At 42.0% G+C, this 24190-nt stretch overlaps 2 protein-coding genes across 2 annotated transcripts; one reads left to right on the forward strand and one right to left on the reverse strand.

Moving 5' to 3' along the window:
- Window positions 1-44: 44 nt before the first annotated feature.
- irf2bp1 (interferon regulatory factor 2 binding protein 1) lies at window positions 45-7501 on the reverse strand. Its single transcript, XM_080427890.1, has 4 exons — window positions 6585-7501; window positions 5333-6098; window positions 4465-4754; window positions 45-2776 (listed from the first exon to the last, which is right to left on the reverse strand). The coding sequence occupies exons 1-3, from the start codon at window positions 6820-6822 to the stop codon at window positions 4505-4507; spliced, it is 1254 nt and encodes a 417-aa protein (XP_080284016.1). The 5' UTR covers window positions 6823-7501; the 3' UTR covers window positions 45-2776; window positions 4465-4504.
- Window positions 7502-12866: 5365 nt separating this feature from the next.
- Window positions 12867-19144, forward strand: LOC308085279 (creatine kinase, testis isozyme-like). Its single transcript, XM_080428357.1, has 8 exons — window positions 12867-12918; window positions 13453-13654; window positions 15335-15489; window positions 15696-15828; window positions 16899-17070; window positions 17341-17464; window positions 17673-17862; window positions 18804-19144. Exons 2-8 carry the CDS (start codon window positions 13462-13464, stop codon window positions 18980-18982), a joined length of 1146 nt encoding a protein of 381 aa, XP_080284483.1. The 5' UTR covers window positions 12867-12918; window positions 13453-13461; the 3' UTR covers window positions 18983-19144.
- Window positions 19145-24190: the final 5046 nt, after the last annotated feature.

Raw genomic sequence — 24190 nt, forward strand, 5'->3', positions numbered from 1 at the left:
AGAGTCAGTCGACTTATTTAAGTATACACTTAGAGAAAATTGAGGCAACTTTATCATTCCATTTATTAATGTTTTCATGTTTTGTACATAAAGGAAATGAAAACATCACATATAACAATGACATGTGACAGAAAACTACAACATAGGCATACAAGACAACCAAAAGACCATACCCCAAACAAATGAATGGCCTACCTCCCCTGCAAAGGTTTAGGATAAAAGCAAATAACCATCAAAGACAACTGAAAAGAAAACAGATTTTGGTTAATTATTCACATGACTCAATAATAATAATACACAAAAAAAAGCCATTGCACTCCTACTTCCCCTGAGGATCCCAGACAGACTTATAGACGGTAAACATCTTATAAAGGCACTTCTGAAGGATTGCATGACATGTCAGTGCAATTAAAATGTAATTCTTCTTTTAAAAGAAAAAAAATCTACGACAGACCTGATCTGTAGGCTGTAACTAAATATAGAAGCCCTATAGATTTCTATACTAAATTCTATACATGTGTATGTAAATTTCTGTAAGGAAACTACTAAGGCCACGTGGGGCCAGTAAACTGGATGAATACAAATTTATTTTTAAGACCTGGTCAAGATTTTTTCCATAATAAATGTACATCCCTAGATAACCGTTTGGACAAAACTACCTTTGGTTCTTGTGCTTTAGTAATGAGGGCATGTATATATATATACAGTATTGCACTTAAAAGTGAAAAACTGGCCCCCTATTTGTTTGTTGTTGAATTGTTCCGTTTGTGAACATGAACAACTCTCATAAAACCTGGAACCAGAGAACCACTCTTTGGATTTACTCTGCAGATCCCATGCTTGGTTTCTCAGAAAGAAAGCCTAGGGAATTTTGACACCTGATTCGAATGCTATCAATGCATTGAATGGGACATTATCATCTTTTATTAGACCATTGAATGGGCGAAGTAGGCGACATACTGACCTACCCGCGATTTATCAGACCATTCATTGGGTGTTATCAAGACATACTGACCTACCAACGGAGATGACTTAAATAGTTCAGTTTCGGTTTTGGTTTCGGACCATGACGGAGGCGCGCAGTCTCAGGCGAACTGTCACCCCGTGAAGGACCACCGAGGGAGCTAAAGCGACCGAGTTGCCGTCCTAAACGGTGTGACGTTCGCCTGAGCCTACTCAGCGCCGTTGGAGTTATGTACCGATAGGCTCGTAGATATTAGATAGAATCGTAAATATTGTTGTGGGGACTGCTCCGCCTCCAAGTAGGTCAGTAGCTCCTGATTACGCCCAATGAATGGTCTGACAAATCGCGGGTAGGTCCGTATATCGCCTACTCGTCGCCTACTCGCCCATTCAATGGTCTGATAAAACGTGATAATCTCCCATTCAATGCATTGATAGCATTCGAAGCCGGTGATTTTGAAGCGAAAAGAGGATAGAATTGGGCTGGGCCACTGACATTTTTGCTGATCAATATACAGTAAGTTTTTTTTTTTTTTTATGGTTCCTACACGGTCAGAAAAATGCAGACAGACCCTGGTCCTAACACTCTACTGCACCACTCGCACGTCACAATTTAGCCATTCAGAGAGGAGTGGGATTTGAGGGCTGGCCACGCAAGACTATGCTGCAGACAGTGAATGCACACACTAATTTCATAAACTTACAAATCATCCCAGCAAACTCTTATAATGTAGTGCTAACTATATTTGAACTACAAAATGTGCTTTGATCTAAAAAAAATAAAAAATAAAATAAAAGGTCCATGGTCATAAACGTGGACTCAACGCTCCAGGATCATATGAGAATAGCATAATTATTCAGTTTGATTTTCAAACATACAGGGTAAGCAATCCAACAACTGTCTTTCATTATATATTCCATACTGCTTATACTTTTAACTATAGATTGCAGATACACACTATTGTGATCCTATACAGTATATGCCATTTAACATTCTCGTATAAAATAGGCCTAATCAATAGAACCTTTGATGTACATTCTTAAAAGCCTCCAGGCTGGCCCCAATACACACCACTCTTTTTCTCACCGTATTGTAGAGAATATTTAAATTGAACTCTTATTTAAGAATGTAATATTTCCCAGAAATAAGTGCTACTTTCTGGATCATATCTGTGCTTTTACAATGGACCTTTGTGACTCAGCTGCCAGCCTTTTGCATGGAGATTGCAGTGACATTATTCCCTTTTGTACAATGAGAAACAGAGGAAATGGTGTGCATCAGTCCAAAGGCTGTATTAAATCTGACAAGAAGCCAAATGTTCAGAGAGAGTCAGACTCTGAGACGAGGTTGATGCCGTGACACACATTAACTTGTTTCTACAAGGCAACACTGTCCTTTCTTCAGGTCACTTACAGTCAGCTTAATGTGAAGCTGCAATATCATGATAAACAAACAGATCCCAGTTCTGGCGTTGTTGTTTTTTGGTGGCTTTTTTTTTTTCTTTCTGTAAAAATCCCTGATTGTGCGAGACAATACACAGAGTAATTTGCAAATATGAACGCAAATACATGGGAATACTGAGGCTTCAAATAACATATTTGAATAGTGAAAAACAAGTACACAACAAAAATGTGAAAAAGAACACCCGTCAGTCAGATATCTCATATTAACAACGTTGATCAAATCAGGTGATGTGAGATGTAGTTAGGACCTGTGTGACGGCTATCTCAAAGAAGGGTTGGTAATCTCTGTTACTTCTAGTCTGGATCAGTCCGGGTCCAGAGATGCCACCCTCTGGTATGAGACACGACTCTGGAGAGACAAAGACACACAATTATATAATGCCACCACCAACATCAACAACTGTGAGTTACTATTTATTCTTGGGGAATAAATTAGAATGCTTGTGATACTTCCTGATATAATTGGGAGCATGATTAGTATTTGGTTTGTAAGTAGCCTTGGGAACCAACGGTTCTCAAGCTCCTGTTTCTACAGCATTCGGCAGCTTGATGTACAAGTACTGTAGATCCCCCAGTCATAACATACAAGTACACTACACCCCCTGGACATGACGCTGGTATGTCGCAGGGACTTAGCCCCAATCCAACCCTTGATGCCGAGTGCCAAGCAGAGAGGCATTGGGTCCCAGATGGGTCACATCTTTGGTATGACCCGGCCCGGTGAACAGAACAAATCTTTGCATGATACAACTGAAACATTTGGCAATTCTAACATTTACAGTCAGTGCAGTAAGTTTGACATCTGTCAACTGCCCAACATGGGGATCTTATTTGTCCATCCAGTCTTTCAAGTGGCAAGAATCTAATCAAGAGCCCTTCGATTACAAACCACTACACCACAAGACCCTTCAAAGATTCGGTCATATCTAGTAGTCCAAAGGATTGGCACACTCAACTCACAAGACTTGGATTCATGACAGATTCTTAAAGATGTATTATCAAAAAAAGGGAGCAGCCGCACTCAAAGGATAAGTTTAAATGCTTATTTTTATGCATGGCTGGAGTCAAACTAACTAACGTCTTCCCTCTGGCCTTTATCAGCATTTGGAACATCTTAACTGGACCAGCTGTAAGCTATAAACATTTCATCCCAACCATTAACCAATCAAATAGCGTAGGGTGCTACAGTTCCCTCATAAAGGTTTTTAATAACTTTAAGTCCAAACACTATAATGTTACCCCAAGGGATGCCTCACATTATAGCATGAGCATACTTTATCAAGACTTAAGGTCCTTACACACCGGGGCGATTTTTTTCATGCGAATATTACGTTTTTTTTTTAAACCTTATAAAGTCAATGCAAGCTTCCACACCAGTTTCGCTGAGCGAAAAAAGCGTCTTTTAACTATTCGGAACGAGTCCAAATTTTGCGTATATTCGCATATTCGCCAGTGTGTAACCACCTTTATTACACAGCTTGGTTGAATGTTTGATTCGGATTGGTCAATCACTGAATTCAGCAGTGTGTTCTTTCTGTTTATTACACGGCTTGGTTGAATGCTTGATTCTGATTGGTCAATCACTGAATTCAGCGCTGTGTTATTTCTGAATAATGACCGATGAGCTCTATAACAGACCGCTGTCTAATCAAAGACTCAGAGCACCTGCTACAATGCTTGATTTTATGCTGTACCCAACATGACAGCCACATAAACCAAAACGCAATGTCATGTAGGCTACAGCTCTCAAGAATGTTTTTGAAAACATTTTTCAACACTTCCTTTTTTTCCGAGGCGACCGTGTCCGCCCAGCACAACGCTTATGGAATACTCTCATTACCGTAAGCAAGGACACACTTTGTTTTGTTGTTAATTTTGGGTCAATTTATTAATCAATTTATTAAGTAGCCGTGTAGCGGGATAATTGAAAGTCAGCCGGTCATTGTTGAGAAATAAAACCCTTCAGGGGGATTATGTCACCCTGTCGGGTTTTATTTCTCATTATCCCTTGCAAAACAGATGTCTGTGTGGACCTACCTGTTCCTGCTTGGAGTCCTGGTTTGAACATCGACCACCATCATGTCTCCCTCTCTTTCTTGACAGTGACATCCCCACTTCCAGCGCCAGAACCAGCTCCTGCTGAGGACGAGGCCGCAGCTGCACCGGGCCCACCGGTACCCAGTATGGTGGACACTTCTCCCTGCATGAAGGCCCAAGGGGGGCTGTTGGGGGAGCCATCCAGGGGACATCTCTCTCCACTGGGGCAGTACACCTCGCCATCACCCCTCCGGCCCTGGATGTATGTTCTGGTGCATGGGAAGCAGAACCTAGATGGAGGGAAGATGGAAGATTGGTTATACTGATGATTAAAAGAAAACATGACATATTTTAACCCATTCAAACCGGGAACGCATCTGTGTAACCTCTTAAACCATTATTTTATACTTTAGCTATTTAAAAATAGCAGATATACAAGCGCATAGCGCGGCACCGAGTGCCGTGCTATGAGCTTGTAGATCTGCTATTTTTGAAAGATCGTGAACATTTGTGCAAATCTTTGAATATATATTTTTTTAATTTTAATGGGAACATTTTTAACTCAAATCTTTGCTTCCGGGGGTCCCTGGAACAACATATTTTGAGATGGGGGTCTGCGGCCAAAAACATATAATTTTCGGGGCCCTTGACATGAAAAAGATTGAGAACCACTGACATAGAAACATAGGTTTTTCAGAAAACTGTTAGGATTTAGAAGACATTTTTAGAATCGGCTTCAGGTCTTAATGAGTTAAATGCATTGGTTTGATAATGGGAGAGTAATAAAATACATAACAAAATTCACAGCACCAAACAGATATTCATGGTGAAAAGGCTATCAGAACTGCTTATTTTAAAAACAACAAACCTATGCCCCGGCACAGACGGACACTGAACAAAGTGCGTGTCTTCCAGCCTCTCGTGACACAGGGTGCAGGAAAGGGTGGTTCCAGAGGAAAGGGTGTTGCCGGCCGACGCCGATCCCAGCTCCGATGCTCCCGAGTGGGGTAAGGCTGCGGCCGCGGTGGCAGCCTCTGCTGAAGTGCTGGATCCCAGGGGATCGCCTCCGGACCTGGCGGTCAGCGGACGCGGCTGCCTGGCCGGGGAGGAGGCAGGCTTCGGGCTGGTCTGGCTCACGCCTCCGGCCGCGGAGGACGGGGGAAGGCCGGCGTTCTTGGTGCCGCTACTGCCCGCCACGAGCGTGTGGACCTGGGTCAGTGTCTTGGTCTGTGACTGGGACGAGCTCAGTTCACGTTCCAGCTCAGGGGTGATAAACGGCGCGATGGCCATCCCTATGCTCATCTGTCGCCGGCTCATCTCCGCGAGCACAGGGGCGGGGAAGATCAGAGGGCCGCTCATGGGCGCCGTCCTGGCGGTCAGACCGGCCGGCATGCCCGTCAAGAGCCCGTGCGGAATACCCGCGATACCCTGAGTCACTAAACTCGGGGGGATGGCAGCGCCAATCATTGGTCTCCGGCTGCTGCTGGGGCTTTGACGGTTGACTTCTTGCAGCGGCTGTCCGTCGCGATGCAGCCCGTTGGGTGGCACGCGCACGATGGTCTCTCCTCGTCCTCCTCTTTCAAAGCGGTCTGAATGCAACCTGCCCACGTCTGTCGCCACGTCTCCTCTCCCACCTGCAGTGATGGAAAAAGTACTCACATTTTTTACAAATTCCACAATGTAGAAATACTCCGTTACAAGTTCGGTATTCAAGTAAAAGTACTAAAGTATTGGCATCAAAATATACTTAAAGCACCAAAAGTAAAAGTAGTCATTATGCAGAATGTCCCATTTCACAAGTTTTCAAATATAAGATGTATAAAAATCTTTTGAAAATAGCAGATCTACAAGCTCACAACGGCGTTGTGAGCTTGTATATCGGCTATTTTCAAATTGCCAAGGTCTGAAGTCGTTTGGTAATAATAATCAAAATCTACAAAGTAACTAAAGTTTTCAAATAAGTAAAAGTACAATATTTGCCTTTGAGATGCAGCAGTAGAAGTAAAATGATTGAAAATTGGAAGTACTCCGTTAAAAGTAAAAAAGTACCTCAAAATTGTACTTCAGTACAGTACTTGAGTTTGAGTAAATGCACTTCGCTACTTTCCACCACTGCCCACCTGTGCCGTATTTATTAGGAGAGGGACCGGGCGACCCTCTGACGTTGCCGTCCTGCATCCCGTGGCTTCTCTTCAGCTGCCTGGCGCTGGCGATCAGGAACTCTATCTGGTTGGCTCCCTCGTAGTTCACACAGCCCCGACACACCACCTCGCTGAAGTCCCACACCACGGTCCACGGCATCTTGGGCAGGTCGCACAGGTAGCACCACTGGCGCCTGGAGGATGAGGGGGATGACATCTCGCCCCAAAACACGGTCGCCCCGGGGGCAAAATCCGGCGACCTCGGAACGGTCGCCACCTGGTATTCCCAAATGGCTAAATCTAAACCCTATTCCTAAACGTGATCTCAGTAAAACGGTGCCAAAACCTCACCTTGTTCCTAAACCTAACCTCAGTTAACTATGCCCAAACCTAACCTTATTCCTAAAAGTAACCTCAGTAAAACGGTGCCAAAACCTTATTCCTAGACGTAACCTCAGTAAAACGGTGCCTTAACTTATTCTTAAACGTAACCTATTAAATTATCCTAACCCTAAACTTATTTCTAACCTTCTTATCCTCAGTAAAAAAATAATAATAATACAGAAACGGCTGGGGCGAGCGGTCCGTGAAAAACAAAAATAGGGGCGTGCGTGTTTCGGGGCGAGTCTTTCGGTTACCGGCTGGCTAGCCAACGTTAGCGGAATCAAAGAGAGCCAGCTAGCTTCAGCTAACGTGTTAGCTCACGTTTAACCTAGTTAGGTTTGACAGGTGCACGACTCCTCGCCGCGGTCGCCTTTCTATCTCAACGAGTTTAGCGGAACTTCGCAACGGCGTCACATGTTCTAAAACGGCCCGAAAACGACGACACTTTCGAGTTGTCGCGACTTTTCTTTAGACAAGTTTCGATTTGTTTACCACTGACTTCGGCCCCTTCTTCTTCTTCTTCTTCTCGTCTGGCTGTCAACCGCTGCTTCCCCGACGCGACTGACGCTGGAGCGATTACGCAATTCAGCGACGTGCATTGTGGGTGCTGGAGTTTCCCCATGGATCGGGTATAAACGAAAACACGACAGACAGTGGTGTAAAGTAACAAAGTACATTTACTCAAGTGTACTTAACTTTTTTTTAAAAACTTTACTGGAGTATTTCCAATTTTCAGTACTTTTACCTCTAGTCCCCTACGTGTCAGAGGCAAATATAGCTCCATAAAGAACCTCTCACTCCGCTATACAGCTCCGAGATGAGGTTCTATGTCGTTACCTTCCAGAATCGGGTATACGTCCGCCAAGGCTCCGCTGTTTACCCTTTTGTATACGTCGTATCCCAAAACTAATGGTAGATTCCAAGCCGCACGGATGTTTAAAGTTTGGAACGGAATGGAAAATTTTAGGAACGGAGCGAAACTACCCATTTAAATCGCTTATTTAGTCAGTCTGTGGCCATGTTTCCCATTCAACCCGGAAAACCCCCCTACGTCCGCTGCCAGTACTGCTCCCGGTTTGGCTACAATGGGAAACATGGCCACAGGCTGACTAAATAAGCGATTTAAATGGGTAGTTTCGCTCCGTTCCTAAAATTTTCCATTCCGTTCCAAACTTTAAACATCCGTGCGGCTTGGAATCTACCATTAGTTTTGGGATACGACGTATACAAAAGGGTAAACAGCGGAGCCTTGGCGGACGTATACCCGATTCTGGAAGGTAACGACATAGAACCTCATCTCGGAGCTGTATAGCGGAGTGAGAGGTTCTTTATGGAGCTAAGGCAAATATTGTACTTTTATTCCACTACAATTCTTTGAAAACTTTAGTTACTTTGTAGATTTTGATTATTATTACAAAACATACATTAACCACTTCAGCCCTATATACATTTCAGCCATTTGAAAATAGCCAATCTACAGTGAGCTTGTAGATCTGCTATCTTCAAAAGATTTTTTATACATTTTATACATTTGAAAACGTGTGAAACGGGACCTTCTGCATAATGACTTTCTACTTTTCGTTAAGTACATTTTGATGCCAATATTTTTGTACTTTTACTAAAGTAAATTTTGCATTCAGGACTTGTACTTGTAATAGAGTATTTTTTTACATTGCAGTATTGATACTTTTACTTAAGTAAAAAAATGGAGTACTTTTTCCACCACAACGAAAACGCGACAGGACTACAATCAGGATCAATTGGCTCAGCGGGTTGCTGATCCGGCCTGGGGTCTAGAGCGGATACGGAAACGGGGCTTTGCATGTATGTGCGTGTGCAAATTACAGGACACAGTAGGCGGGCTTTAGACCAGATCACTATGGTTAATTCAGAATAGAAATGAAGGCTTTCCACCTATGCTTTCCACAGCCACTGCGGAAAGCCTGCTGACGCGAGGTTTAGGACTACAAGAGAAACTGGAACGGAAGTAATGTATGTGAAGAAGGCAGTGTTGCCATGTCTGCTTATTATTATAAGCGACTTTGGTCTTATTTTTCTGTGAAGTTGTTTGTAAATATTGGTTTGATTGATTGATTGAATACTTTATTTAGAAGTTTGCAGAGAGAAAAAGCACATGGAAGCACAGTTCAAAATACAAGCCAAGGTCAACTAAAAAGGATGGAAACACCCAAAGAAGCCTTTCGGCTTCATTCAATATGGGTCCTCACGACCGTAAAATAAGTTGGTAGTTGCGGAACTTGCGGGTTGTGGTTTTTTGGGCTTGTTTGTTGTTTCTAAAGTGCAGTTGCTTATTTGGGCTTGCTTTACAAATGTTTTATTATTATAACCAGTGGTTCTCAAATATTTTAATGTCATGGACCCCCAAATCAATATGTATTTGTCCAGTGGCGTAACGCAGAATCGCGGGGCCTCCCCGCGGGAGTTTCACGTACATGCACGCGCGCGCAGTGCGTGCACAACCTGCGCGCGTGCAAGTAGTCATATGATAGGCCACTGTTGCCCCTCCTCCCCATTGACAAAACCGTCCCACGGGGCACCGAGCCGGGTCCAAGCACCGGGCACCACGAAGGGTTAATCCGTCCCTTCGCCTAACAGTGGGTCGGGGTCTCGGGGACACATTTGTGGGTCACGAGTAAATAAATATCTCTTCTTTTTTTGTTTAAAAACAAATAAAATAAAAAAGAGCAAGATTTTTCATAAATTAGAAACAAATTCAATGATTTAAAAAAAGCAAACATAAATATATATATATTTTTTGTAAGAAGTACTGAAAATAGCCGATCTACAAGCTCACAAGCATTGCTTTGCGAGCTTGTGAGCTTAATTGTAGATCTGCTATTTTCACTAAAGTTTGGGTCCCGGGGAGACATCAGATGTTTGTTATGCACACATTAAAACCTTGGAGCTGACTAGTACAACCACAGTCTTATACTGTTGGCCAATGGCCACTAAGGAGCTCCACTGGAAGACTAGCTTCAAACCTCCCAAAACAAACTGATTCGGCTACTCCTCGGATTGGGGCCCATGACCCACCTTTCTCCCACCCATTTTGCCAGCCTAGGCTGGCTCAGGGTGGAAGACAGGGTTAAACAACTAAAAATGGGACTGGCCTTCAAAATTGTAAATGCAAATTTGCCCGATATGCCCCCTATTCTCGCATATCTGAGTAAATACCTCCAAAAGGTTAGCGACACCCACAGTCACAATACCAGAGGGAGCGTTAACAACAATTTGGTACCACCCACCCATAAAACAAACATGGGCAAATTCTCCTTCTACAGCACTGCCACCAAGGATTGGAATAGTCTAACTCCATCCCTCAAAAAATGCAGTTCGCTGGGCTTTCAGGAGGCCAAAAGAGGAGGTAGTACCATTTTCCCATTAGACAGCAGACCCTCCCCCCCCTGTCCTTGTACATATTTTTTCCCCTTTTTTTTTTTTTTTTTTTTGTACATAGTGTTATTTTATGAATACCAAGGCCCTCATTGGAAACAAGTCCGCAAGGACTTTTATGAACGGACCTGTTAGACAAAGTATTTTAAATGTAACTGTGCTGTTTTACATTTTTTTTGCCTAATAAAATATTCAATCAATTCAATCAATCAAAAACTGGAACAGTTGGGGGTTCAGTGCCTTGCTCAAGGGCACTTCAGTTTTTGTTGATTATGTTTGTTGATTTAAAAACTTTAAGCATTTTCTTGTGTTCCATGTTTATAGTGTAAATGAACTTTTCAGTTGTGTTCCTTTTAATTTTGAGTGAAAGTCATTGTGTTCTGTATTCTTTGTGGTTTTCCTAGTGTTCCTCCTACTAGTGCTCCCAGTGTTCCTAGTGATCCCAGTTTTAATTCCCAGTGCTCCTAGTGTTTCCTGTTTTCATGTGAATAAATCATCAAAATGTACCGTACTTGTGCCTCTCGTCCTGGAGTCTTACCTCTCTGAAATATTTATATATATATTTTTTTTTTACCTTTTTACATTTTTACCTCAAATCTTTGCTTCTGGAGATCCCTGGCACAAAACATTTTTAGATGGGGGTCCGCGGCCATATACATATCATTTTGGGGGTCCTTGGCACGAAAAAGTTTGAGAACCACTGACTGACTTCAATGTTTGTTCACTGGTCCTTTGGACTTAGAGGAATGTGTCTTGGACATGCCAGCTACTACATATATAAAATATCTACAATTATAGTTATTTTCTGATAGTAATCATTGTTATAGACTCTATAACAGTGACTCTATAATATAGAGTGTTTATTCAGTAACAGGGGTCTCCCTGTCTCTCCAGCTCTTTAGTAAACAGAAAATACAATTTAAGGTGGGTTGCAAAACTTCAGGCAATCAGGAAAGAGTACCCATTTATCAGCTTAAATGTTACAGTGTTTCACTTCCAATTTCACTTGTTTAATCTGCATCCTATCGGAGTTCTCTATCCTGATTGGATCAAATTGGTATCCCGGCCTGAAAATGCATTTTCTGTTTAATAAAGAGCTGTAGAGACATGGAGATTCCTGTTACTGAACAAACACTCTATAGCAATGATTACCTTTAAAGACATCAGTCTGTCAGCCAAAAATAGCCGGTGTACAAGCTCACAACGTGTTATGAATATGTTGTGAGCTTGTAGATTGGCTATTTTCACCAGATTTCCAGGCCAGAATCAGTGCATTACAATGATGACTCTGGGGAAGAAGATCTGTTTGAGTCTCTCTGTCTTTGCTTTGATACAACTGTAGCGCCTCCCAGAGGGCATCAGGAGACAAGGTGCATGAGAGTCCTGTCTAGTTAGTTTCCTGGTTAGACTTTTGATTGAATACTTTATTTAGAAGTTTGCAGAAAAATAGCACATGAAAGTACAGTTTAAATACAAGGTCAACTAAATAGGATTGAAAAGCCCATTAAAGCCTAATGGCTTGTTTCAAAAGTACTCAATTCATAGTGACTCTATGTAGAACATAATAAACAGTTTACAAATTGAAAAATAAGAAAAACAAAAATATGTACAGTAAAACATTCAAGTGGAAAAAAAGGGGGGGGGGGGGGGGGGTTCGGTTATGACTTTTACAGGGGCCAGTTTTGAATTGCAGCCACCTGAAGGTACTCTTTTAGGGCAGTTTTGAAGGAGAGTAGGGTTTTACTCTCCTTCACTGCTTTTGGTAGGGCATTCCACATTTTTTACATGTTAGATTCATCAAAAACACCCGTCCTTGGTTCTGGTGACTCATCCTGCCCTCCTAAGATGTGAGGGGTGCGTGTTTTTTCGATTACTTTTTTCATTACATTTTTTTTGTTGTATTTATTTTCTCATTTTCCCCAAAAAATATTAAAAATAAATGAAAAAAGGAATTGAAAAAAAACACGTATTAGAAGGACAATATAAGTCACCAGAACCAAGGACGGGTGTTTTCGATTAATCTATCATGGTTAAAATGGAGTTTGAAGTTACAATGGGTTTATATAAGAGGGGGCGTGTCTGGCCTACTGCCAAATAATGCAAACATACTGTAACAGAACCACAAATGCTCTCTGTGTGCTTGGGTGTGGCCCTGGTGGCAGCAGAGAAAGGAGAGAGGAAGTGAAGGTATTTTATACTGTGGGAGACAGTGGGCAGGTGTCTCCCCTTCCCCTGATTACCTCCACCTTCCAATCAGCACTGCAACAGAGAACAGTTAATACAGAATATACCTGGCAAAGGCCCCAGGGGGGCGTCACACATACCATTGGAGAATGCAGTCCAATTAACTCCAAAAGACAACCCAGCGCCTCCAATGGAATGAATGGACTACAAATATTGGCCAATGGGAGGCGACAACATCATATAAAGCAGGCAAGCAGATGGTTTTCTTCAGTTTTTCAAGCTGCTGGTAATCGCTTTGTTCCTCCGCCATAACGCTCTTTGACGACAACAGGTAGGAATCGGATATATATATTTTTTCCCCTCGGATTTGACCGTTTTTATGTTACCAAAATGCATTAGTTTTCATTTTCAAGGCTACATTTTTACCATATTTTATTGTCAGGATTTATGTCATCAGTCATGACGGGTTCTGGTGAACATGGCCTAATTCTTTTTAAATTGGGACATTACATGCATTCTTCTAAAATATATTTTAAAATGTTTATTTTTTCCACTATAAAATTGTAACTGTCAATGTCTTCCAATCCAACCCTCACCTTACTCCGTAGATCCTGGTGCATTATTACATTCTTAGATTTATTATGAAGAAATAATCAGATCTGTGATCTTTGCTGCGTTTTTTTCTAGGGCATTTTTTTGTGCCTTTTATTAATGCATCCATGTCTTCCATCCACCCCACTGGCGTCTATAGACCATATTCACACGGCGGCCATATTGGAATTTAACATTGAAAGTGCCGCCACCCGGGGTGGCTACTTTCATTGACTTTATAGAAACATGGCCGCCGTGTGAATATGGTCTATAGGGATCAATCATGCCTTTCGGTAACACCCACAACCAGCTGAAGCTGAAGTACACCTCAGAGCAGGAGTTTCCAGACCTGACCAAACACAACAACCACATGGCCAAGGTCCTGACTCCTGCCATGTACGAGAAGCTGAGGAGCAAAGAGACGCCCAGTGGATTTACTCTGGATGATGTCATTCAGACCGGGATCGACAACCCAGGTAAGAACAGTGGTGGAAAAAGTACTCAAATGTTTTACTTGAGTAAAAGTATAAATACTGCAATGTGGAAGTACTCCGTTACAAGTAAAAGTCCGGACTTCAAAATTTACTTGAGTAAAAGTATTGGCATCAAAATGTACTTAAAGTACTAAAATGTTTGAAAATAGCAGATCTACAAGCTCACAATGCAACGTGTTGTGAGCTTGTAGATCGGCTATTTTTTTAAAAGCCTACGTATAAAATGAGGCTAAAGTGGCAAATGTATGTTTTATAATGTAGTAATTTATATCTGCAAGTAACTAGTAACTAAAGTTTTCAAATAATTGTAGTGGAGTAAAAGTACAATATTTGCCTTCGAGATGTATTGGAGTAATAGTTTAGACATTTGGAAATACTCCAGTAAAGTAAAAGTACCTCAAAATTTTACTTAATTACAGTACTTGAGTAAATGTACTTAGTTACTTTACACCACTGGGTAAGAACAAGGAAAAGGCTCCACCCCACCCAATATATTATAACTCTGACCCCACCCTAACTCTCCAAGCTGCTTTAAGCTTCTGATCGATGGCGTTTCGTAAGGAGAATCAGCCTCCATGGTATTGGTGTTGATGCATCATTCCCAGAAAGGGAGGGGCTTTTCACTGTGACGTTGTCCACTTATAAAACCTGGTTTAAAAAACAACTGAAGAGCTAGATTCGCCTATATTTATAGTAGCCCACAACATTTATCCTCAAAGGCCCAATTTAGGAATTTAATACATTTTGACAACAAAGACTCACTGTTGCATATGTCAGGACAGAATTTTGGTACAAATAAAAAGTGAAATGGACGCATAACCATTTAAATGTAATGTATATTTTCAGGAAGCTCTAAATTATGAATACTGTAGGTAGTGTTTTTGTTGACAACCACAGCCAAATGAAATTAATTGCCATGCATGCTCGTATTCAAACCCTTTCAAGTAGAATTTAAGACAATTAAGGGCGCTCACTGAGCTCAAAATAAGTCATGTTCAAATTCAACATGCATGTGAGGCGAGGGTTTTTAGGGCGGCCATAGCTGAATGGAGAGGCTGTCTGGGAATCAGACGGTCCTTGGTTTGCCCCCCTAGTCTGCTCAGTCTGAGCCGGAAGTGTCCTTGAGCAAGACACTTAACCCCTAACTGCTCCCCAGGGGCACTGCATTAATGGCACCCACAACTCCTACAGTAGGGGGTATGTTAGCATCCAAACAAATAATAATCTATTGAAATGAGCAAGAATTTAATCCATGACTTTAAAATGGAAGTCATATTGCCATCAAGAGCTAATGGCACCTGCTATTTGATGTGAAGACTGGAGCGCACACTGCAGTTGCATAATGGAAGAGCCTCTACATGGCAGTAGAGTACAGATTGTTTCCTAATGTGCAAAAGCCATCAGGATTTCAATTGCATAATTCTATCCGTAATAATTCTATCTATAACAGTGTAAAATGTAATCATACATTGAATCGAATTGTGACCTTGAAATCAATAAATGTAATCCATATTTCCAGAATCGTGACACTCCTACTCCTAATACTTAAGATGGGTAAATTTCATGCAGATGTACAGTCACAAATGCCCTGACACGACTAAAGGGGACTAAAATATTATATTCCTGTGACGGTCTCGTGTTGACTGTATTCCGTCTATCCAGGCCATCCCTTCATTATGACAGTGGGCTGCGTGGCTGGAGACGAGGAGACCTACGAGGTCTTCAAGGAGCTGCTGGACCCCGTGATTGAGGACAGACACGGAGGCTACAAACCCTCAGACAAGCACAAGACCGACCTCAACCCTGCCAACCTAAAGGTACTGCTGCAATACAGCATTACATGGCTCAAACCTCTAGTCGAACACAATACTCATACTGATGGGAGATTAGAATGCTTTCCACACATTTGCATGTGTACACTAGCCTTAGGCCTCAACCTGGCAGATGAAACGGTCGATGATTTAAAAACGCAGCGCTCACAATAGATATCCTAACCTAATTTACTGTGCTCTTCCTTCCTCAGGGTGGAGATGACCTTGACCCCAACTACGTCCTGAGCTCCCGCGTCCGAACAGGCAGGAGTATCCGTGGTATCTCCTTGCCGCCACACTGCAGCCGTGGAGAGAGGCGGGCTGTGGAGAAACTCTCTATTGAAGGTAGAATGGAGGATGTCCTCTATCTTGACTTATAGAATTGGCCTGTGTTCGCAATGGGGAGGTTGATCTTTGTTGCTGCACATACTTTTACGGGCTGGGCCGGCGCCTGTCAGGGGGGGGTGTTAAAGGGGTAGTTCACCCCCAAAATAACTTTTTTTTCTATTGATTACTCACCCCATGGAGCCTTGAATTCATAGATATTTTTTTGTTTTTGTCACATTCCTAAGCCAATAATTTGATTATAATAAATTTGTCCCCATTGATTCCGGTAGGAGACACAAATGCATTTGTGTCTCCTACCGGAATCAATGGGGCTAAATTTATTATAATCAAATAATAAAGGAAGGAATGCGACAAAAACAAAAAAATATCCATGAATTCAAGGCTCCATGGGGTGAGTAATCAATAGAAAAAGTTATTTTGGGGGTGAACTACCCCTTTAAACGGGAGGCTTGGATGGAGGCACTAGTCCTCCCTTTGGGCACTCCTCACTGGCAGGTGAGCTGATAGAGTACTGCAGCAGTGGAGAGGAATTAATTAGTATAACGACTAAATTAGCAGAAAACGGGTAAAAAAATTGCCTACTGTGGGGCGTCCGCTGGCCTAGCGGTTCAGGCGCATACCACATAAGCTGGTAATCCAGCATGACAGCGTGTCGCGGGTTCGACTCCCGTTCCCGACGACCTTTGCTGTATGTCTCTCCCCATTTCCTGTCAGCCTACTGTCCTGTCCAAATAAAGGCATAAAACAAATTGCCTACTGTATAAGTAAAAAACAAAGGCATACCGTACATGTGCATTAGTCTGTTGTGTTTAATGTGTGCAACAGTCACTGTTTCACTGCTAGTAGGAGTTGAGTGAAGCAATGTTGTGACAAAATCAACAGTGCTGTGACAGAATGTGTCATTAAGATTACAGTTATGGTATGGACATCAATATTTCCAGAATGCTGACCGCTGTTAAGTTGGCACAGAGTGCCCTCTAGTGGTGTATGTTATAACGTTCCTGTAGTATTGCCAGTAAAGTGAAGTCTACTCAATATTTTCTGAACTCTCTTGTCCTCCCCTGCAGCTCTGGACGCTCTGTCAGGAGACCTGAAGGGGAAGTACTACGCCCTCAAGGAGATGACTGACGCCGAGCAACAGCAGCTCATTGACGACCACCTCCTGTTCGACAAGCCAGTCTCTCCTCTGCTGCTAGCATCTGGAATGGGCCGCGACTGGCCTGATGCCAGGGGCATCTGGTAGGGGCCTTTGACCATTTAGAGTTGGTTTCCTCTGTTTGAATATGTCAGAAGGAAATCAACATGCATACATTTTTAAGGAAAAAATATTGACTAGTATACATGATGCAATCGGTTGATTAATGGTTATCTTCTATTGGTAATTGTGCTAGGGATTGAATACTTAACAGTTTGCAAAAAAAGCACAGAGTACAGTTCAATGCAATAGTGTCAGGTGTCACTTTTTCAATTGGTAGATGAAACGAGCTTTGCTTTTGTTGTGTATGACAGGCATAATGACAACAAGACCTTCCTGGTGTGGGTCAACGAGGAGGACCATCTTCGTGTCATCTCCATGGAGAAGGGAGGAAACATGAAGGAAGTCTTCAACCGCTTCTGCACTGGCCTCACCAAGGTTGGTAGTGAAAACAAATCGGTGATCAGGTTTTAACCACATGAACCATAGGGTCCCTATTCTGGGCATGTCAGAATAGGGACCCCTCTACTCCAAGGGGTGGGGGGGGGGGTAAATGAGGTGGCTAATGATAGACTCCTGGCCGTCATCGAACATGTTTAGGTTTAAGACCAAACTTATTTCTAACTTATCGTTCTTTACTCTACAGATCGAGGACCTGCTCAAAGAAAGAGGACATGCATTAATGTGGAACGAGCATCTGGGCTACGTGCTTACCTGCCCCTCTAACCTGGGAACCGGCCTGCGTGCAGGAGTGCATGTCAAACTGCCTAACCTGAGCAAAAACGCCAAATTTGAGGAGATTCTCAAGAGGTTAAGGCTCCAGAAACGTGGAACTGGTGAGGACACATTCTCCATACAACCAAACTCAAACTTAATCGCTACTACTTCACTGCATGTTTTCTTTTCAGCAGTTTGGAAATCTTGGCCATTTAGTAGTCTCTACAATGTGCAATGTTTCATATGTAGATAACCACACGCTTGTCAATCTTGTTTGAACGTTCTCGCCTATGACATGCCCAAAATGGGGACCCAGTGGTTAAAGTGGTTAACCACACAAACCCTAGCATCCCTAATCTGGAGATGTCTTAATAGGTGAACATTCGGCATTGGCAAAAGCTCAGTGGATTGAGGCCAACTGAAGTGTGTGTGTGTGTGTGTGTGTGTGTGTATCTATATAGATCAGCGCTACTCAACCCGCGGCCCGCATGCGGCCCCAACGCAGCGTCTCTGCGGCCCCTCATGCTCAAACCATGAGGGGCCACATTTTTTTAATTAAGCACAGGATAAAAATATACATTTCCGTTCAAATATATGGGTTGCTTAATTTTTTTTCAAAAGCAAACAGACAGACATATACAGGTGCGTCAATTGTTACAGGTACCTGTATAATGCATAGTTTTCTATGCATTTTTTTCGGCCGCGCGGCTTGTCGCGCGCCCAGGATGGGTGTCCCTTATTTCATTCTCTGGGAGTTGGCAACCCTACCCTTGCCATGCCTTAGCTTTTGCTTAACTGATGCCACTGGACATGCACACAAAATAAACAGGTACAGTGAAAAGAATATGTCAAAATGTACATTTTCTTATAACAATAACAATGTGTAGTGTGTTACAAAATCCAAAATAGGACTGAAATTTTTAGCTTGTGGCCCTTGGACTTTTGCTGAGTTGCCCCTGAGCCATCTTAAGTTGAGTAGCCCTGATATAGGCATATATCTATAGATATAGGGTTTTGACTGAACAGAATCACCCAACATCCACCCTGTTATCTCTCTCAGGCGGTGTTGACACGGCTGCTGTGGGCGGAACGTTTGACATCTCCAATGCTGACAGGCTGGGCTTCTCTGAGGTGGATTTGGTGCAGAAGGTGGTGGATGGAGTCAAGCTAATGGTTGAGATGGAGAAGAAGTTGGAGAAGGGACAGTCCATCGATGACATAATGCCCAACCAGAAATAAGCCCAACCTCTTGTACCTCCCCGTTACTGTTCCTCTCCAGTTTGTTCGTCAATGAATGTTCAACTGTCCTGGAATGCAATCTGTATTAAATGGCACTAACTCTCACATAGGGGTTTGAATGTGAGGGTGGATTTGAGGAGGGAATAAATATTGTTCTCATCATTGAGTTGTTGTTTTATCCATGCATCTGGTTGATTAGTGTTAAAATGTACTATTGTGGTATTTATCATGGTGAGTGACTGGATCTGTACTTGAGTATTAGATTTAAAAAAATACTTATTACTCTTACTTGAATACCTTTCCAAGACTTATATTTTACTTTTACGCTAGAAAATTTCTAAGCAGTAGTACTACTAAAAGTTGTAATTTTGGGTTTTATTCTTCCCTAAAATGCAATTGGCCACTTCTGCTCTCTCACTGGCTCACGTGTTTCTGGCTTTCCCTTCCGCTCGCCTCTTGTTACAGCTTGTATGGGTGTATAGGAGTAAAAGTATTTAGTTATGGTTCCTCAGTCATTTCTGTTATGGTGTTTCTGCAGGCTTTGTATAATATAGGTTCTGCAAGCACATCAGAGTCCATGCAGTGCAGGTGGTTTCAGAGTTACTTCTCAAACGAGTTACAAGGTCCTATAAATTGTGAAAACATTACAGCAATTTATTGATATAAAATTAAGAGGTACTTCTACAAGTATTTAAAAGCAATTACTTTTACTCAAGCTACATTTTGACAGCTACTTTCACTTGAAATTTGACCGGAGTATCTGTACTCAAGTACTGGAGTTGAGTACTTCGTCCACCTCTGCCAATAGATGAACATTAGTGATATTGACTAGATGAGACTTATTAGATATAAGGTCTTCGCTGACCCTGTGCACCACATGAGACTGAGTCATGTGCCACTGTCAATCCAATCTCCATGGCTGCCCTGCGCTAACATTATACTGGCTAAAAATGGATAAAGATGCCAAAGAGGCGCATCAGTGGCATTTCATGTATTTGGTTATTAGCCTGAGTTCTAATGTATGCTTTTAAAGCTAGTATGACATTTGTAACCTACAAAGAAACATTACCATTTCTTAAATATAGTTAAACCGAGTTAATATTGAATGGGGTATATTTACAAATACAAGAAAATGACTCAAGCTTATTAGATCTTAATCAAAGAAAACATTATCCAATGACTTGAGCTACAGAATTGATTAAACCCACTTTGTAATTTTATGCTCACACATTACATTTTTCAAGCATACTGTAGATGTCACTGTTTTACAGATGTTGCACATCTCATTCATGGCAAAACTATAAACATGCTATTGTAGCATATTCAATACCCAGAAAGTGACCATCTTATAGTGCATCTCATGCTGTAGCTGCAGTTGATTCAGAATGCTGCTGCTAGTCCTTACATGAATCGTGAATCATAGTTACGTGAATCATAGTTCCAGTTCTTGTATATTTATACTGGCTCCCTGTCTGTCATGGAATTGCCTTCAAAATATGGCCAAAATACATTTCTGATCTCATGATACAACATGAACCATCCAGACCCTTCAAGTCGTCTGGGACAGGTCTGCTTACTGTCTCCAGAACTAAAACTAAATGTTGAGAAGCAGTCTTTAGTTTTTTGTTTTTAGCTGCAACTGTTATTGGTTTAAATCAAAGTTGAAAGCCTTTCTTTTCCTTACGGGGGCACGGTGGCGCAGTCAGTCGTGCTGTCGCCTCACAGCTAGAAGGGTTCGATTCCCGCAGGGAGATGCTGTGGGCGCTGGGGGCGTGTCCTCTCCTCCGCGTCATCAGTGCCCATACCCTAGGTGGGGTTGGCGAAAGGGCCTTTCTGTGTGGAGTTTGCATGTTCTCCCCGTGTTCCCTGGGGTAGGTACCCTCACAAAAATCCAGTAATCCAGTAATCCTGGTCACTATACTGCCCCCTGGCCAGCCGGGGCGCCTGATGGAGGGGAAGGGAACTGGTTGGAATAACGTGTTCCTTCCACGCGCTACGTCCAACCAGGGAAACTCTCCCCTGTCAGGTGACAAGAAGGTCAGTTGGCTCTCATGCATTGAAGGAGGCATGAGCTCGGCCCTGGCCTCCCTAGGTTGGCAGAGGGACGGTAGTGCCCAGGATTACATAGACAATTGGCACGTGGGTGTAAAAAATAGGGGTTACAAAATCGTGGGATAAAAATGTAAGAATTTTTTTTTTAAAAACAGTGGGTCGGGGACCCATTTGTGGGTCACGAGTAAATAAATATCTCTTCTTTTTTTATTTAAAAACAAATAAAATAAAAAAGAGCAAGAATTTCCATAAATTAGAAACAAATTCAATGATTTTTCAAAAGAATTTCATAAATACATATATATGTTTTTACATAAATTAGGAAACAAATGTGTAAGAAGTACTGAAAATAGCCGATCTACAAGCTCACAACGCATTGCTTTGCGAGTTGTTGTGAGCTTAATTGTAGATCTGCTATTTTCACAAAAGCTTGGGTCCCGGGGAGACATCAGATGTTTGGGAACCAGTGATATAGGCTATCCTTCAGCAGGCTGACAACCTAGCTAGCTATCCATTCCCAACACAGAGTGAATGGCACCTATTAACACCATTAAACAGCCTGACACTCGTTTAAAAAACTTACTGGGTCTCAAAGGACTTGAGTTATACCAACCTTTTTGGCAGACGGTCTGAAAATGTTTTGTGCCAAAGACCCCATAACAGAATATTGTTGTGTTTCAAAATTATATCAAAATGTTCAAGATTTTCCAAAAATATTCATTGCCACAGTGTATAAAAGACCACCTAACTCGAGCGTTTAGTGGAGTTTTAGTGGACTGTAAGTTCAGCCTACTCTTGTCTTCACAAGAAGAAAATCTTGAACATTTTGATATAATTTTGAAACTGTTATATGGGGTCTTTGGCACGAAATCTTTTCAGACAGGGGCCCATTTGATTGATTGATTGATTGATTGATTGAATATTTTCTTAGGCAAACAAATGTAAACAGCACAATTACATTTATAATACTTTGTCTAAAAGGTCCGTCCAAAAAAGTCCTTGCGGTCTTGTTTCCATTGGGGTCCTTGGTATTCAATTCATAGACCGTGGCCAACTTCATGTCAATTTAAGGTAGCCTGGTAAACCCTCCCTCCGGAAATCTCATTTCCATTTGATTTCAGAAGTGAATGGAAATGAGATTTCCGGAGGGAGGGTTTACCAGGCTAAATTTAAGGGTCCTTGACATGAAAATGTTTGAGAAACACTGACAAACCTGAAAAACATTAGGCCATGTTGTTGATCTATAGGCTATTATTATTATTATTATTATTGATTGATTGATTGAAATTTTTATTAGGCAAAAGAATGTAAAACAACACAGTTACATTTATAATGTTTTTGTCTAAAAGGTCCGGCCAAAAAAGTCCTTGCGGACTTGTTTCCGTTGGGGTCCTTGAGTTAATTTCATAGACATATATAGTAGCAACCAAACAGTTCAAAAATCAACATGAAAATACAGATAATACAGAAAAAATACCACTATGTACAAAAAAAGCATTTAAAAAATATATGTACAAAAAAAAGGGGGGGGAAACATGGAAAAATAAAAATTATATACAAAAAAAGCATGAGGAAATACAAAATATGTACAAAAAGAGGAGGGGGGGGGGGCGTCGTCTGTCTACAGGGAAACTGGTACTAGCTCCTCTTTCGGCCTCCAGAAAGATGGGTTTTTAGGGCTGTTTTGAATGAGCCCAGCGAACTGCATTTTTTGAGGGATGGGGTTAGACTATTCCATTCCTTGGTGGCTGTGCTATAGAAGGAGAATTTGCCCATGTTTGTTTTATGGGAGGGTGGTACCAGATTGTTGTTTACGTTTCCCTCTAGTTTCGTGGCTGTGGGTGTCACTAACTTTTTCGAGGTATTTATACAGATATGCGGGTATAGGGGGCATATCGGGCAAATCTGCATTTACAATTTTGAAGACCAGACCCATTTTTAGTTGTTTAACCCTGTCTTCCACCCTGAGCCAGCCTAGGCTGGCAAAGTGAGTGGGAGAGAGGTGGGTCATGGGCCCCAGTCCGAGAAGTAGTCGGATCAGTTTGTTTTGGGAGGTTTGAAGCTTAGTCTGCAGTGACACTGAGGTGTTGGAGTACCAAGAGGAGCTAGCATAGTCAAAAAGGGGCTGAATCAGGGCCCCTGAGAGGGTCCTGAGGGTTGACAAAAGAGGAAACTCTGCCCATAAATCTGGTTCTCTGGTTTACTCCTTTGACCACCTTTGTTGCCATGCTTTCACCTGTCAGGTATTTGTCAAGAATACATCCCAAATAGGTAATCTCTTCTTTGCTAGTGATGATTGTGTCATCGACTTTGACCTTGAAGTCATTTACCTTCATTTTACTGAGGGAATGTTTGGTCCCAAATAGGATGGATTCAGTTTTCCCAAGGTGTAGAGACAGTTTGTTATCGGTAAGCCAGGTACGGATTTTTGAGAGTTCAGAGCTGAGAGCTTCCTCAACTTGCAACTTGTCCTCACCCGAGATCAGGAGTGCCGAGTCATCAGCGAACAGGAACAGTTTGCAGTTACAGGCAGCATTCATGTCGTTAATGTATAGAAGGAACAGTAACGGCCCTAGAATGCTGCCTTGAGGAACCCCGCAGCTCACCGGGAGGGATGAGGACATGGTTCCGTTGATGTCAACCACTTGTTCTCTACCCTCCAAGTAAGATCTCATCCAATTTAGTGATGTGCAATCAAAACCAATCGCCCTCAGCTTATCAAGTAGAATTGCGTGGTTTACAGTGTTATGATGATTATTATGATGATTATGATGATGATGATGATGATGATTAGTATTATTATTATTAGTATTATTAGTAGTAGTAGTAGAATTTGTCCCTATCAATAAATGTTTTGTTCCAGGGAGACCTGTACTAGATTTGTGTTGTTGAATGTTTCAAAAAATCTTACAAATATTCCACATTTTATTTCAAGATGTTTTGAAAATAGCCGATCTACAAACAATGCGTCGCGATGCGTTGTGAACTTGTAGATCGGCTATTTTCAATGTATACAGTATAGATTTAAAGTGCTCATAATGACCTAAGCCAGGCCCTATCGTTGCTTCTTTTGGGCTTGTTTTCCTAGATAGACTGGTTACGTATTTCTCTCACACAATCTGGCAACACTGAAAGAAGTTCAGAGTTCATCGCTGT

This window comes from Gymnoscopelus braueri (genome assembly GCF_963280865.1).
Source record: "Gymnoscopelus braueri genome assembly, chromosome: 5".
Lineage (NCBI taxonomy): Eukaryota > Metazoa > Chordata > Actinopteri > Myctophiformes > Myctophidae > Gymnoscopelus > Gymnoscopelus braueri.

Bases quoted from the DNA above. Each gene is read 5' to 3' on its own strand.
- LOC308085279 (XM_080428357.1), top strand. From the start codon at position 13,462: ATGCCTTTCGGTAACACCCACAACCAGCTGAAGCTGAAGTACACCTCA. The intron at 17,071-17,340 runs GTAGGGGCCTTT...TGTGTATGACAG, and splicing joins CCTGATGCCAGGGGCATCTG to GCATAATGACAACAAGACCT. The intron at 17,863-18,803 runs GTGAGGACACAT...TATCTCTCTCAG, and splicing joins GCTCCAGAAACGTGGAACTG to GCGGTGTTGACACGGCTGCT.
- irf2bp1 (XM_080427890.1), bottom strand. From the start codon at position 6,822: ATGTCATCCCCCTCATCCTCCAGGCGCCAGTGGTGCTACCTGTGCGAC. The intron at 6,099-6,584 runs GTGGGCAGTGGT...CCATCACTGCAG, and splicing joins TCCTAATAAATACGGCACAG to GTGGGAGAGGAGACGTGGCG. The intron at 4,755-5,332 runs GTTTGTTGTTTT...CCCTCCATCTAG, and splicing joins CCGTCTGTGCCGGGGCATAG to GTTCTGCTTCCCATGCACCA.